Source organism: Vicia villosa, linkage group LG5 (assembly GCF_029867415.1).
Source record: "Vicia villosa cultivar HV-30 ecotype Madison, WI linkage group LG5, Vvil1.0, whole genome shotgun sequence".
Classification (NCBI taxonomy): Eukaryota; Viridiplantae; Streptophyta; class Magnoliopsida; order Fabales; family Fabaceae; genus Vicia; species Vicia villosa.
The window spans coordinates 38,874,310-38,888,833 of record NC_081184.1 but is presented as its reverse complement, the minus strand read 5'-3'; the positions used below and the strand labels follow the sequence as shown (position 1 = coordinate 38,888,833).

Here is a 14,524-nt window from a genome sequence, read left to right as displayed (position 1 = left end):
CAAAGCACAGCAAGTTTTCTCGAGCAGTGAGTATCTTGTTTCACAGTCGGTAAACTTTTTGCTAAGGTAGTATATTGCATGCTCTTTTCGACCAGACTCGTCATGTTGCCCCAGTACGCACCCCATCGAATTCTCTAATACTGTTAAGTACATAATTAAAGGTCTTCCTTCAACAGGTGGCATCATGATCGGAGGTTCTTGCAGGTACTTCTTTACTTTGTCGAAGGCTTCTTGACATTGGTCATTCCATTCTACTACTTGATCTTTCCTCAGTAACTTGAAGATTGGCTCACAAGTAGCAGTCAGATGGGAGATAAATCTAGCAATGTAATTTAGGCGTCCCAAGAATCCTCTAACCTCTTTCTCGTTTCGTGGCGCAGGCATTTCTTGTATAGCTTTCACCTTTGCAGGATCGACTTCAATACCTTTACTACTAACTACAAAACCCAGCAGCTTACCAGATCTTACACCAAAGGTACATTTGTTCGGATTCAGTCTCAGCTTGTACTTCTTCAACCTATCAAACAACTTCTGTAGATAGACCAGATGTTCTTCTTCAGTATTGGACTTTGCGATCATATCGTCAACATAGACCTCTATTTCTTTATGGATCATGTCATGGAATAAGGCTACCATCGCACGTTGGTATGTGGCCCCAGCGTTCTTCAACCCAAATGGCATGACCTTGTAACAGAAGGTGCCCCAAGGCGTAGTGAAGGTTGTCTTTTCCATATCTTCAGGTGCCATCTTGATCTGATTGTAACCTGAGAAACCATCCATGAAAGAAAACACTTTGCATTGCGCAGTACTATCAACCAGAATATCGATATGTGGTAGTGGGAAATCATCTTTAGGACTTGCTCGATTCAAATCTCTGTAGTCTACACACATTCTGACCTTTCCATCCTTCTTGGGTACGGGTACGATGTTGGCAATCCATGGTGGATAGCTTACTACTTTCAGGAATCCGACATTGAATTGTTTCTCGACCTCATCTTTGATTTTCTGAGCCATGTCAGGTCTGCTTCTTCGGAGCTTCTGTTTAACCGGAGGGCTGTTTTCTTTGATAGGTAGATGATGAAACACAATATCAGTATCGAGCCCAGGCATATCTTCGTAGGACCAAGCAAAGATCTCAACATTGTCTCGTAACATCTGAATTAACCTTTGTTTGATAGTATTCTCTAAATCAGCCCCTATCTTGATCTCTTTCTTTTCTTCGTCAGTACCTATGTTCACAACCTCAATTGGCTCTTCGTGCGGCTGTATAGTCTTCTCTTCTTGCTCTAGTAGTCTGGCAAGTTCTCTGGGCACTTCGCAACCTTCCTCACCTTCATCCTCAGCTTGATAGATCGGATTTTCAAAGTCATATTTATCAATAGCAGAATCGTTATCAACAGGATCCAGAGTGGATATGGATCTGCAGTGTATTATGTGGGTGTGTGTGAGAACGCATAGCTATAAAAGTAAAAAGATAAAAACAAACACACAATTTGAATACGAAACGTCCAATGCTTTATTGAATGAAAATATGCTTATGAAATGACAAGCCCTTACAAATGGACCAATGTGTCTCGGGCAGGACACATGGCTTTTAGAGTTTATTGTTTATTGAAGTACAGAATTTTAAATTTTGGAATTTGAAAAGGAAAGCAGGAAAATAAACTAAGAACGGCGATTACTCCTGATTATAGGAGATAGAAACAATGTCTTCAGTCTTCCAGTTGTCCAGCCCTTTGTCTGAAGTAGGGAAGATCCATTTGTCCAGGTTGTGATTATCTTCGTCTTCTTCAATAGCATTAACTCCCTTGCTGACGAAGTGATGCTTCATTTCTTCTGAGCGAGGAGATTGTCCTTCCTTTTGATCTTTAGCAGTGCAGCCTAAACCCCATTTGTTGGACTTGTATGGAATATCAGGTAATTGCCCCCAGATGGTGCAGCCACCCTCTTCTACCACAGCCCTAGCGTCTTTCAGGGAAGCCATTGTAGGAATAACCCCAGTAACTTTAGGAGGAGTGTAAACATGTTTAGTCTCGGGAAGCACTTGAGGGACCCATTCGTGTGCTATGCGGGGAGATTCAAACGCTTCTCCAGTGAATTCAAGATACTTGGTCTCATCTACGAAGCTCACCACATATTCATCTTCACCATACACAGTGACAATTTTGCCTTTCATTGGGTATCTCAATTTCTGATGGAGAGTTGAAGTCACAGCATTTGCTTTATGTATCCAGGGACGTCCAAGCAGACAGGAATAGGCGGGACGAATATCCATCACATAAAACACGGTATTGAAAGTTTGGGAGCCTACTCTGATCGGGAGCTCAACTTCGCCATACACAGTACTCATTGTGCCATCGTAAGCCTTTACTATCACATTACTAGATTTCAGCTCGATTCCATCAACTTTGAGTTTGTCCAACACTACTTTGGGTAGCACATTTAGAGATGAGCCATCATCAACCAGTACGTGAGCCAGGGTAGTACCACCACATTCAATGGATATATGCAGCGCCTTATTATGATTCTTCCCACTAGGACTCAGATCAGCATCAGAGAACCCTAGGTAGTTATCAGTTGTCAGATTTGCAATACAATTCTCGAGTTGAGTAACAGAAATCTCTTGTGGCACATGGGCAGCCTCTAGAAACTTCATCATAGCTTTGGCATGGGTCTTGGAACAACTCAAGAGTGACAACATGGAGATTTTAGAAGGAGTATGCCCCATTTGTTCCACAATATCATAATCACTCTTGCGGATAATCTTCAGGAATTCATTTGTTTCTTCAGGTGGTGGATTTTCAGTGACAGGCTCAGGTTCAGGTAACAGTCCTTTACCACGATCATTAGCATTCGGGGTGATAGTAACAGCAGGTGAAGCAGTGTTCGGAGAGATCTCTGGAGAAAATACCCTTCCACTTCTTGTCACTTTACTAGTTCCAGCAATATTAACCACATCAGGATTGGCATCTTCATAAACCTTATCAGATTCCAGTTCTTGCTTAACTCCTTGAACATAGACCTCGGCACCATAATTCCAAGGGACAGCTTTATCAGAAAAATATGGCATCGGGCCAGGTTGAGTGATAACGATCGGAGCCACACGGGGTTCAGCAGAAATCTTGAAAGGAGCCTTGGTAGGGATCTTCAACGGGACTTTGGAAATGACAGATACATCTTCGAACTTCAAACCACGGGAGAAACCTTCGCACAACTCTTCAATGGAAGGAGTCTTCTCAAACCTAATGGTGCCACGATCCATCCAGCCTTGGATACCTCTTTTCAGATTCTCACAACCCTCGGGTATGAGTTCACAGTAATAACAGCCAGGGTCGCAACCTGGAAATAAACCAGATTGCAACAGCTTTCTCTTGATGTCAGGGAGTGGAGTTGACAGATCTCTTACGTCATAGACATGGATTGTGTCCATGATAGCATTAACAGTATTGTCATGCTTTGGCATAGGAGCAGTGATGACATTGGGAGTTTTTGGGGCGTCGAACTCGATCTCGCCAGCTTCTATCATGTCTTGGACTTTGTTTTTCAAGGCCCAACAGTTATCTGTATGATGTCCGGTAGCATTAGAATGGTAGGCGCAGGTAGCCTTGGAATCATAAACTGGACTAGCGGTGTTGACAAACTTCGGAGGATCCTTCAGGGTGACCAGCTCAGCTTTTAGTAGATGTTGCAAGGCTTGAGATAAAGGCATGTTGATCAGGGTGAATCGTCTCCTTGGTCTATCAGTTTTGCGTTGATACTCTTGTCTGGGAGATTGTTGAGATGTTGGAGTAGAGATGAGGACGGCACCAACAGACTGATTCTGATCGTTCTTATCACGGCCCCTCTGACTATGAATAGCATTAGACTCATTTCTTCCATGATATGACTTCTTTGCAGCACTAGAGGATGCGCCCACTTGAATCTTCCCACTTCGGATACCACTCTCAACACGTTCTTCAGTCAAGATAAGATCAGTAAACCCAGACGAAGAACTACCCAGTAAGTGACTATAGAATGGTCCAGTTAGCGTGCCCATGAACATATCCACCAACTCCCTATCAGTCAAAGAAGGTCGGACCCTTCCAGCTAGATCTCTCCATTTCTGCGCATATTCCTTGAAACTCTCCTTAGGTCCCATAGACATGCTTTGCAGTTGCATGCGAGTTGGTGCAAGATCGGAATTGTATTGATATTGCTTGTAGAAAGCAACCACCAGGTCTTCCCAATTACGGATATTGGCACCCTCCAGCTGATAGTACCACTCCAGTTGAGTCCCAGACAAACTTTCTTGGAAGAAATGGATCCACAGCCTCTTATCTCCAGTATGAGGTTGGATCTTCCTCACATACGACCTCAAGTGCATCTTTGGACAAGAGATTCCATCATACTTAGCAAAGACGGGAGTCTTGAACTTGGGAGGAATGACGACTCCAGGAATGAGTCCTAGCTCTTCAAAATCCAGCCCAGGCACTTTCTGAACCTCCACGCTTCTCAGACACTCTTCCAGTAGCCTATACTTCTCATCAGATTCATCTTCGTCATGGTAATAGTTCTCTTCATCGTCATATTGACCCTCAGAGTCCTCATTACTTCCAGCATTGTTCTTGACACTGATGTTCTCATCTTCTTCGTCTTCTTCGTCTTTGGGAATATTAGCTTCGTCAGCCTTCTTAGGACGACCCTTGAACCTTCTTCCCATGTTGATCACCCCTTTGGGTTTCTTGGTCTTCTTATCCTTCTCAGTCAGAAGGGTGTAATACGGTGAACTGACTTTTTATAATCGAAATGTCGCGGTAAGCAAGAGTCGCCACCGACTTTTATTTTATCCAAACAAATTCGGAAAGGCTAAAAGAAACAGAAAAAAACCTTTTTAAAGAAATCCAAGTTCGGGGGGTAATTTATGCAAAGGGAAGGTGTAAGGCACCCTTTGCATCCATGGTTTTCCATGGGCTCTTAATTACTTTGCTTGCTCGTTTGTTTTTAGAAAAAGGTAGATGAAAGAAACAGTGGACTTTAGCTCGTAAATGAGCGTAGCCAGTTTTCGAAGAATTGTGAGAAAGAATATTAAAGATGAGCATTGCAAGGCAATTAGGGGCAATTACCTTAAACTTAGATGATAGGTCTCTTTTTAGCCTTTCAGAATGAAAGGGTCTATCCTTGCCATAAGAGGGCAGGAAGCCTTTCGTTTGGAGGTTGAAGGGTCGTCGAAGCATCCTTTGCCATAAGACTGTCCCATGCCATAGAAGGGCAGGAAGTCTAAGGCAAGGATCAGAATAAGCCATTTTCGTTAGGCAACCAGAAGATACCTCAGCCTTTTTCCGTAGGCAACTTCCGAGGGTCGAGGTCATATTTGTGTATCGAAGGCAGCATCATTTAGGGTCATATGACCTTTAATATTCGAGGCAGCACGGCTGAGGTATCTTCAAATTCGAGGGACATGGCTTATTCTGCAAAAACACAAAGGCAACAAGGCAACAGGCAACAGGCAACAAGGCAACAGAGAGGTTACCCCAAAAGGGTGCGTGTGTGCAACATTCACGTGGTTATATTCAGATAATATTTATCTTGTAATTAGTGATTCTAAATTCAATTCATGGTTGTCACTCCCTATGTTACTAACCACGCAAATATAGCAAAAATACGGGGGCGGGAAATTGTAACCAGCGGATCCCTTAATCAGGGTTTGACACAAGTAATAATAAAACAAGAAAATAGGGTTTAGGGTTACCAACACTCGTAGCTTTAGAGTCGACAAACCCTGAAAATTGAAAAAGAAAAGGAAGAATAAACAGAAAAAAGGTGAGTGTATGGCTAATTCAGTGAAATTAGGGTTAACCTTACAAATATAACAATAAAATAAAAAAGGGTAAAAGAAACTTAGCTTCGATTAATGAAGGTTGAGAATTGAAGGTAGCCTGAAGCATTGACTCTGACCATCTGATAATTGAATAGAGAAATAAGAGGGAGTGAGTGTAGAGGGATCTCATTGACAGGGGTAATCAAGCCCTAATTAGAATAAAAGGCAAAAAAGAAAATATTAAATAATATGAAATTTAGAACTTAGCTTCGTTCTTTGACGTGGCGCGCAGTCGGAGTGTATTTGAAAAGTCGACCCTGAAAAGGCACAAGGAAACAAATGTTCAGTGTAGGGCATGATCTTCGTAAACCCTGATTAGGGTACAAGTTAACCCTGATTAATAGAATAAATAATCGATTTAATTAATTATTGGTTTTTTAACCTAACTAATTAAATCGATGGAAAAACTAGTTTCGATTAAATTTCTCACCCTAACGTATATTTAATAATTAATAAAAATACTAACTTAATTAAAGTTAAATTAAACACTTATTTATTCTAATTTAAAATAAAATTTTAAATTTCATTAAGTGAAAAAAAGTTTTATTATTAAGTAAAGAAAAATTTTTTAAAAAAAAAAGAAAAGAATTTAGTTAAAAACTAAACTAAATAATAAAGAAAAAGAAAAGGATAAAGAGAAAAAAAACAACTTAGCTGGCGTAGGATCTAGTGCTGTGCAGTCCTGGGAGTCCATGGTGGATCTTCATCTTGGGGTGCGTTAGATCTTGTAGTGTCAGGATCCGACGGCTGGTAACCGAAGGTACACTATATGCGTGTAGGGGCGGAGTACTGGATCAAACACGTTGAACTGGTAAAAATAAATCAATGTCGCCTGTAAGGATCGATCCCATGTCTTCAGCGTCAACAGCCTTTATACCTCGCCAGTTGTGCTATCATCATAAATTGTTAACAATACACATGCCAATCATAATATATAAAAGTAAAACGAGTAAAATTTTAAAAAGGAATTTGCGCGCCCCAAGGACTCGTCTCCTTCGTTGGGTTTTTTTTCTGAAAACTTACAGACTTATACCCATGGTTTTGTTCGCCGTAGCCATAGCACCTGCATATCATAAAACTCTCGAACAAGGGTCAAAATGCAAGTCGAGACCATGGATAATCTCACCTTTTCCTTGTGATTCCAACCATGCCTGTAACTTGGTCCAATTCGACCTATATCAGAAATCCCTAAAGCAAAACCTCAAAACCTAACAATGGCATAACTCCATTCTTGCGGCCAATCACAAATTAAACCATCCAGAAAGTTTCAATTCATCATTCTAAGCACAAAAACACAATCGAAACATGTTTATGATATGCAAATTTCCGTAATCAAGAATCAAAAAAAATTACAAACCGTAGCCTCCTATGAGGTCGATCCACGAAGCTTTGGCCGAGGGTGATAACTTGATTAGCTTCAGAAGGACTCCGGGAATATGTTAGGATCCCCAAATCTTCTTAAATTCACCTCCAATTCCAAAACCGTATGGCTCTTTTTCTTTGATTTTTTTGGAGCTTCAACACGATTTCCAGGGCTGCCAATGCTTGCCCCAAAACCAACCCTTGTTTCTGAATACATTTGGGCATTTATAGAGATGCATTAGGTTAATAATTTTGGGCAAGATTTTCTTCACTCAATCTTTGCGATTTTTGATTGGATTTTTGAATATATGCTTCCCAAACTTGGTCAATTTTCAATATTTTTTCAATCTTCTTTTTTATGGATTTTAATCAAATATATGATTTATAATATGATTAAAAAAAACAACTAAATCAAATCTTTTCATGTTTCTTTAATTATTTGATTTAAATCAAATTCTTAATGAATAAAAATTTAATAAAAATAAAATAATTATCAAAATTTCGTGGTCAAGGAGTTTGGAACTTCTAGATGGCTTGGGGAGCAAGATTGGATCACAAAAGCTTAGGCTCATTTGCAAAAAATTCAAGTTCCTTCACATTTTCCAAAATAGTCCAACTTTGACAAGGTCTATCTCTCTCATTTTTTGAGGTATGGAAGTGTTGTAAGACTTTTTGGAAACCTTGGAGAGTCCTCTAACCAGTGTCTTTGGTCCCATATCAAAATCATTTTCCAAGATCCTTGTGTGTCCTTTTGAAAAAAGTGACTTTTTGTTGACTTTTGAAAAGGACCTATAATGTTTTGGTCCATATCTCTCAAATGAAGCATTTTTAGACTTGGCATGTGAGAGACAATATTGTAGAGAATCAAATTTCCTTCAAAATGAGCTTTGGATGGAAAATTTCCGATGTTCCATGTGAGAGTTATGGCTGGTCAAAGTTCAGTTGACTTTTCCTGTACAAAACCCTAATTTAGAAACTTTTTGATTTGTTGATTTTTGATCTTTCCTTGATGAACCATGAGCAATTCTTGATCAAATGGTGAATGATACTTCAATATGAGAATCTTGACAAAAAAATCAGGAGTTTTGACTTTACTTTGGCCATAGTTGACTTTTTAGGTCACCTAGTCGACTGTTGACCTTTTGAACTTTTGAATGACCAGAACTTGGAGATAGGCCTTGATACTTGTCATAGAGGTAATGTAAGATGTTTTTAGCCATGTGAGATGCCTTGGAGCCATTGATTCACTGATTTTCCCTTGAATAAATCAAACCCTAGTTTTAGAGCCTTGTAATGTTTCTTGGAGCTTTGTACCTTGATTTGAATTTGTGCAAGAGAAGAAGTATGGGCAAATTTTGGGGTATGACAAAGGGCTTTCAGCTCTTCTTGCCCCTTGGACAAGGCCAGGATCAAAGCTTGGAATTCAGCATTTTGAACTTGGAGATTCTTCACAGATTGTTCGAGATCCATTTTCTCACTGAAATAAACAGCGGAATGATGAGGTATTTGTTTTTATGAAAACTTGTAATGTGATGTTTATGAATGAATGATTATGCATATGCAATGTTTTCAAGGACTTTGAAATTTAAATTTGTTTAAACAAGAAAGAAAGAACAAATTCATTAATAATGATAATAGTAATTAACTTATACTTTAGTTATGGTTCTTTGCCACTTTTAGGCTTACAAAAGAAAACAAATAAATAAAACAAACTAGAGATAATAAATAGTAATAAGATAAAGCTTCTTCAAATCTCCCATGGACGCTTCCTCTTTGATCCGATGAAGTTGTTGATACTTTGCTCCGCCTGAAGTAGTCTCGTGAGTTCTAAAACTTGTTTCTCTTTGGCACGGAATTGAGCCTCAAAAGTATCCCTTTCCTCTTTTAATTGAACCCAAGACTTTTGTAACTCTTCCAAGTCAGTAGGCATGTCTGGATGGAGAATAACCAACGGAACCTTTTCTTCACATTCTGGTTCAACTATCACAGGTCTAACATAAGGATATGGCATGATGAAACGTTGAGCGCGAGTGCGCACCCATCGAAGATAAGGCTCTGACGGAAGGGAGTTCTTTTGCCCCCAACTCTTGCTATCCACTCTATACACTTTGTTCCAAGCGCGTATGAACTCTCGGCGTTGGTTTCGAACATCTTCTTCGTAGTTGAACACAACCCCTTCAATAATCAAGTGATGAGGACCATCTCTGCGAGCATAACCAAACTGTCGTAAGGCTAGTGAAGGGTTGTAGGTAATCCCCCCTCTAATGCCAAGGAGTGGCACATTAGGGAATTTCCCACAATGATCAATAATGGTGACATACTCTTGAGACATGACGTGCCAACGGATATCTGAATGAGAAAGTGACATGATTCTTCGAGACCATTGCATCTTTTGATCGTTTCTTACCACTGAACGCGGAAGGTGCGAAATAAACCACCTAGCTAGCATGGGTGTGCAACACATAAGAGTCCCTCGTTTCTTCATGATACGGGAGTGAAGAGAGTGTAGAATATCTCCCAGTAGTGTAGGTACTGGGTTGTGGGTTAAAAAGATCTTGATTGCGTGCACATCAATGAATTGATCAGGATTAGGAAACAAAACCAAGCTATATATCAATAAAGCCAAAACGTCTTCAAAAGCATGGTAACTCATGGCTTTCAGAAATTGTCGAGCTTTCCCAAATAAGAATTTGGCCGAGAGACCTTCGACCCCATTCTTGGTGTCCCAGTTAGAAGCAATGTCTGATCTTTTTAGGTGTAGCGCAGCAGCAATAGTCTCAAGTTTTGGAGTGCTCTCCAAACTAGTAAAGGGTAAATGTTCAGAGATAGGTATACCAAGTAAATCCGAGAACTCCTCCAAGGTAGGTACCAACTGATAATCTGGAAAAGTAAAGCAATGGTGCTCGGGATCGAAGAATTGGCATAAGACTCTCATCATATCTTCTTCAAATTGGGAGGTGACCAGTCGGAGTAGATAACCATGTCTTTCAGCAAACTTAGAATCTCCGGGAACTTCTAAGGCAAGCTCTTTAAGCTCAGAAGGTATCCCCACGAAGTTGAGTCGTACATAATCCCTAGTAGCAAAAGCCATGTCCTACAAAACAGTACAAATATAAATTTCTTGGTCCTTGAAATTGTTAGTGGATATGATATGCCATGATGTCATGATGTCATGATGCCAAGTAGATAACAAACACAAGCTAGTCACACAATTGCCTTAAGGGTAGGCTTGCATGAGGTTCATAGGTATATACCCTTCTTCCTTTCGTTTAGTTGGTTCATCCTGTCCTAGAAAGTAACCAGGTTCTATGGTGCTCATATCCCTGATCTTTCTCGTGGGCATTGTCGCAACATAGCACTCAATCGGCCAGCCAAAAGCATCCCTTGAGTCCAATCTCAATGCAGAAAATAAAATTTTAGTCGCAGAGCAACAAAATTTCAATTGAACTTAAGTTAAAAATCTGTATTTTGGCAGTCCCCGGCAACGGCGCCAAAAACTTGATCGGAAAAATAGCAAGTGTACTATTTTTGCCTCTGTAGTAATAATAGGGGAAATTCCCCGAATGTCGATCTCAAGGACTGCGTAAGAAATACAGATTCGTAAAATATAATTCAATTGAACAAAAACTAATGTTTTGGTTTTGGGGAATTTAATCCTTGCAAAGAAAAATAATGAGAAAAATAAAGTGAGTTTTATTATCAAATATATGAGATGCTAGGGTGAGTGGTTGATTTGGCATGTAACACTTTCAGAATTAAGATCTCTTCAACAAGTTCATAACATTCAGTTACCACATCTTTAGGGTGTTTCCTCCTAAGTCCTTAGTGAGGAAACCTTTGGTCTTCCAACCTAAATCCTAAGTCCTTAGGAACCTAAATTGAAACCAAGCTTTTATATAATCAAGATTATGTGGTAATTATAGGGTATCCCTAGTCCTAGGTGATATCTACTATAATCAAATTATGCACAAACCCTAACAACTACAGTCCTGTATTTGTTAGCTATAGATTAATCCTTATTTGACCGATAAAGAAAACAAGAAGAACATTGCATAATTTAACTGAATAATATAAACCAATGTATTGACGAAATCACAAATTCATCGTTATTACAAAAACCAAATCAGGACCACCCCCCTAGCATTGGGGGGTTTAGCCTCTCATAATATTCAAGAAAGACATAGTAAAGAATTTAGACATTACAAAGATAATTGGGAACTTTGATCTTCAATGGTGTCCACCGTTGAATCTCTCCGTCTCCGAAATCCTTGATGAAGCTATCTTCTCTCTTCTGTGATTTTCTATCGTATGATGCAAAAGTCCCAAAATAATTCTCTCAAACTCAACTAAATAGTCTAGGTACAAATCTCAGGCAAATGAAATGTCTAAAGTACCCTCAAGGTGGAGATTTAGTGAAAAAGCCCTAAAATTGGAAGTTTTCACGCTCACAGCAGCACTGGCCGTGCTTGGACGCACGGGCGCCCGTGCTGCTCTTTATTTTTATTTTTGCTCCCAGCCATCCTGTCACGGGCCGTGCGTGGAAGCACGGGCGGCCGTGCGTGGTCCCTGGATTTTGTATGGAGAGTGCCATTCTCCTGACACGGGCCGTGCGTGGAAGCACGGGCGGCCGTGTTAGACCCCAGAACCTTGAATTTTCATCTTTCTCTTGCCTCTCCTTCCTTCATAGTTGCTTTGACACTTAAGATGACTTGTTCAAACCTGAAATTCGTACACAACTAACCAAACGGCATAAAAAACATCTAGATAACTTAAATTAAAACATAATGCAAAGTAAACATAAAAACAATCAAACATGAAATACTTAAACAAAAACAATAAAACATTGATCAAAGTGTTACCGAATCAACAAATTTAGACCGAATCCATGATAGAAATTAGGTAGAAATGGTGACCGATCACATATTCAAATATCAAAGCTCAACGATGTCTTTAGAATCAAAATCAAATAATATCAATACAAAATATGACTTAATTCCACTTCAAAACATGAGATCAATTCCAACCACCTTTGAATCAATTAACTTAGAAACTGGGAAGCCACTACACCAACCTATTAACGCATACTTAAGTTCACTGCAAACATGTCTACACAACGAACTCGGGCAGCCATGAACATGAACCAAAACCAAAACTGAAAGAGAAGCACAATATCATTCAAACCCAATCTAATACAATATATGGATTATCAAACACTTAGCAAAAAGAATCACCAATAGTTATACTCAAACCCGACACATAACTATGCTAATGTGAGTATTTCGAGCCATACAAAACATGAGAATTGAAGGCGTGCTCTAAAGTAAGGTTAGAAATACAACTGCCAAGTTCTTTATGTTATAGTAGTTAGCTTTACCGGAATTCTAATGAAAGAAAAGAGGGTTGAATTGGGTATCTTTAATCAAACAAAAACGTGGGATTTTGGTAACAGCAAAATTTACTTTAGAATAATAAAAGAAGAATTGTGGGTAAGGGATGTTTTACGAAGCACTGATACAGCAGAACCAAATACAATTATTTTCTATCCCAACACTCCAATAGAGCCACACAGTCACCATTCATAATTCATACAAGACTCAACCTTAGAGTTATCCAACAACCATTTCTACTTCGTAACAAAATACTAGGAGCTAAGTAGGGAAAATATATGCATTCCAAAACTCCTAAATAGTCTAAACCACAGAGTAGGTAAATTGAATGTATCTCAGAGAAAGAACCTTTACCTGTATGTGTCTCTCGAATAATCTGAACAAAAGCCCAGAGTTGAACAAGCGACGAGCAGTGCCGTTGAGAAGAAGACGATGAGAACAAGCAAAGAGCAGAAGACGATGAGAAGAAGACGATTGAGAACGGAGAATGGTGGCTCACGATTTTATGAGATGGTGAGTTTTCTGAGTTGAAATGGTGGGCAACGATGGAAACGATTTGAGTTCGATTTTCAGATGAAACGATTTTCTGAGCTTTCTGAGTTCACAGATTTTCAGATTTCTGTGGGCAGCAATGAAGAAATTAGGGATTTGGAAACGATGAAGCGCGTTTAGTATAATTTGTTTTTAAAAATTTTAATTTTAAAAAGGGTATGACAGCGCTTTTGAAAAGCGCTTTCGTAACTAAGGCTATACCAGCGCTTTTTAGGATAAAAGCGCTCTTGTACCCCACCCCCTATAGCAGCGCTTTTGAAAGCGCTTTCATAAGCCCCCTATAAGAGCGCTTTCGTACCCCCCCACTATAAGAGCGCTTTTTGAAAGCGCTTTCGTACCCCAGCCTATAAGAGCGCTTTTTGAAAGCGCTTTTGTAACCCCCCACCTTTAAGAGCGCTTTTTTAGCGTGTTTTTTTATTTTGTTTTTAGCGCAACCTATACCAGCGCTTTTTACTAAAAGCGCTTTAGTAGGGGTGCTGCTAAAAGACAAATTTGGTATAGTGACGTAAAATGTATTTATTGCAAACAATTACTTACATGATAGCCAAGAGAGCCTTTTGAATACGGCTGAAAATCATCCATTTGTAATCTTGAGGATGCATTAATAATAATTTGATCTATTTTTCTTCGGTTGTAAATAGGCACTTTTCCCGATGAGCAACCGTCCACATTTTTACCATAAGATGATTTAATTTGCATGGTGTTATTTGCAAAGGTTGGGTAAAGCTACATAAATTGAAAAGAAAAAAAAAAGGTTCATTCAACATTATAACATAATTGAAAATGAAATTATTTACAAAATGAATAATTGAATTAATCTTGAATGAATATTTTAGATTCAAAATTTAAAATAACAAACATTAAATATTATATTATTTAGTTATCTACAGTCAGGGGTGGGAATAGGCTGGGCCGAGCTAGGCTTTGCCAAGCCTGAGCCTGGCCTGCTATAATATTCAAAGCCTAAGCCTGGCCTGTAGCCTATCATAGGCTTATTTTTTTGGCCTGGGCCTGGCCTTTTTAAAGGCCTGATTGGCCTATTAGCCTACTTAAAAGCCTATTTCATTTGAACATTTGTAAATAAGTCATTCAACTCGTCTTTATATAGACTAACAAATTAAAAGATCAATGAGATTAAATGTTTGTTTGCATTAGTTTATTTGAGTTTACCAAGTAGCATAAATTTTGTGATATTATTTGTTTGAGAGAACTCATCGAAACAACTTATGACATTGTTCATAAGATTTTTTTCATCTTATTTTCATAATTTCTTCAAGATAACTAAAATTTATTTTTATATTTTTAATTCAAAGTAAAAAATATAATATAATAATAATAAAATTATTCATATCTATTTAAATAGGCC

The 14,524-nt window shown here is 39.0% G+C and overlaps 1 protein-coding gene across 1 annotated transcript in view; it reads right to left on the bottom strand.

The window, feature by feature from the left end:
• The window catches only part of LOC131606531 (protein neprosin-like), a 30,796-nt gene extending 16,923 nt beyond the window's left edge, over positions 1-13,873 (bottom strand). Inside the window, exon 1 of the mRNA XM_058878742.1 lies at positions 13,696-13,873. Coding sequence (XP_058734725.1) covers positions 13,696-13,857 — 162 coding nt within the window. The 5' untranslated portion in view covers positions 13,858-13,873. The remainder of the gene's footprint in view (positions 1-13,695) is intronic.
• Between the last annotated feature and the right edge of the window lie 651 nt (positions 13,874-14,524).